This window comes from Nematocida homosporus (assembly GCF_024244095.1).
Source record: "Nematocida homosporus strain JUm1504 chromosome Unknown 1035, whole genome shotgun sequence".
NCBI lineage: Eukaryota > Fungi > Microsporidia > Nematocida > Nematocida homosporus.
In genome coordinates this window covers 1-940 of record NW_026250526.1, presented here as the reverse complement: position 1 = coordinate 940, position 940 = coordinate 1, and the positions used below count along the sequence as shown (strand labels likewise).

Below are 940 nucleotides of genomic sequence, written 5' to 3'. Positions count from 1 at the left end.
TGAAATCCAAATCCAATTCTAGTCTAACCGAAGTATTTTTTTGCTTACATGGTCGTTTCCCCCACTCCCTCAACTAATAATGATCGTCATTTGCTTAGGCAACAGATAACAAGTCTCTTCAATACCGAGCAAATGAGTCTTTATGCCCGGTTATTGAAAATACATTCAGAACTAAAGTCTTTAGGACCGACTGAACTTAGCGAAGAGGAGTTTGTGGCTATTATCTCTTTATTTAACCAAAAGTTGCCGTCATACACCACGGCTACTATCTTTAAAGTACTTTTGATGGCCGAAATAACGCCAACTCAGGCAGGACTGCTTTTAGACTTTAGTGGCAGTAAAAGGAAAGTTGATGGGTTGTATTGGAACATAAATTGGTCCTTTTTAGATAAGTCCGTTCAAATCAAAAGATATCTTGTTTTGTTTGTTAAAAAGCTAGTTAAGAGAAGTCCGTACTTTTCATTTGAAGCCGCTCGGTTTCTCTTCTTGTTTATTAGTGATGAGGACGTTCAGATAAGAGTTTGGGCCTACATTGCTCTTTGCCGGATTTACCGATTGCTGTTTCAAAGCTGGACGCCAAGTCAGCAAGAAGTATTTAAAAAGTCAGCCCGATCACTTAGTTCTGAAAGTCTTAAGATCCTGAAGAGTGAGTACCGGCGGCTGCGTAGGGGCAACACTGAAGTTAAGATTAAAGCTGAGAAGGTTGGATCTTTGCTACGTGTTATTATTAAGCAAGGCAAACTCCTTCGTCGTACAGGAGTGCGTATTCGTCTTGAAGAGAAAGAGACCGTTGAGATAGCAAGTCGACGTAAGTACACCACTATCTATACCAAAGTTCCTGATAAAATCGTATGTTCTATTTTTCACAACAATACACTCTTAACTAGTAAAACATGTCTCTTTGATGATATCCCGAAGGACCAGTCCAATCATTAAAATG

General features: G+C 39.4%; 1 protein-coding gene across 1 annotated transcript; it reads left to right on the top strand.

Annotated features, from left to right (window-relative positions):
• Positions 1–48: 48 nt before the first annotated feature.
• NEHOM01_2537 (uncharacterized protein) lies at positions 49–936 on the top strand (the record flags this gene model as incomplete). Its single annotated transcript, XM_051491413.1, has 1 exon — positions 49–936. The coding sequence occupies one exon, from the start codon at positions 49–51 to the stop codon at positions 934–936; it is 888 nt and encodes a 295-aa protein (XP_051347373.1).
• Between the last annotated feature and the right edge of the window lie 4 nt (positions 937–940).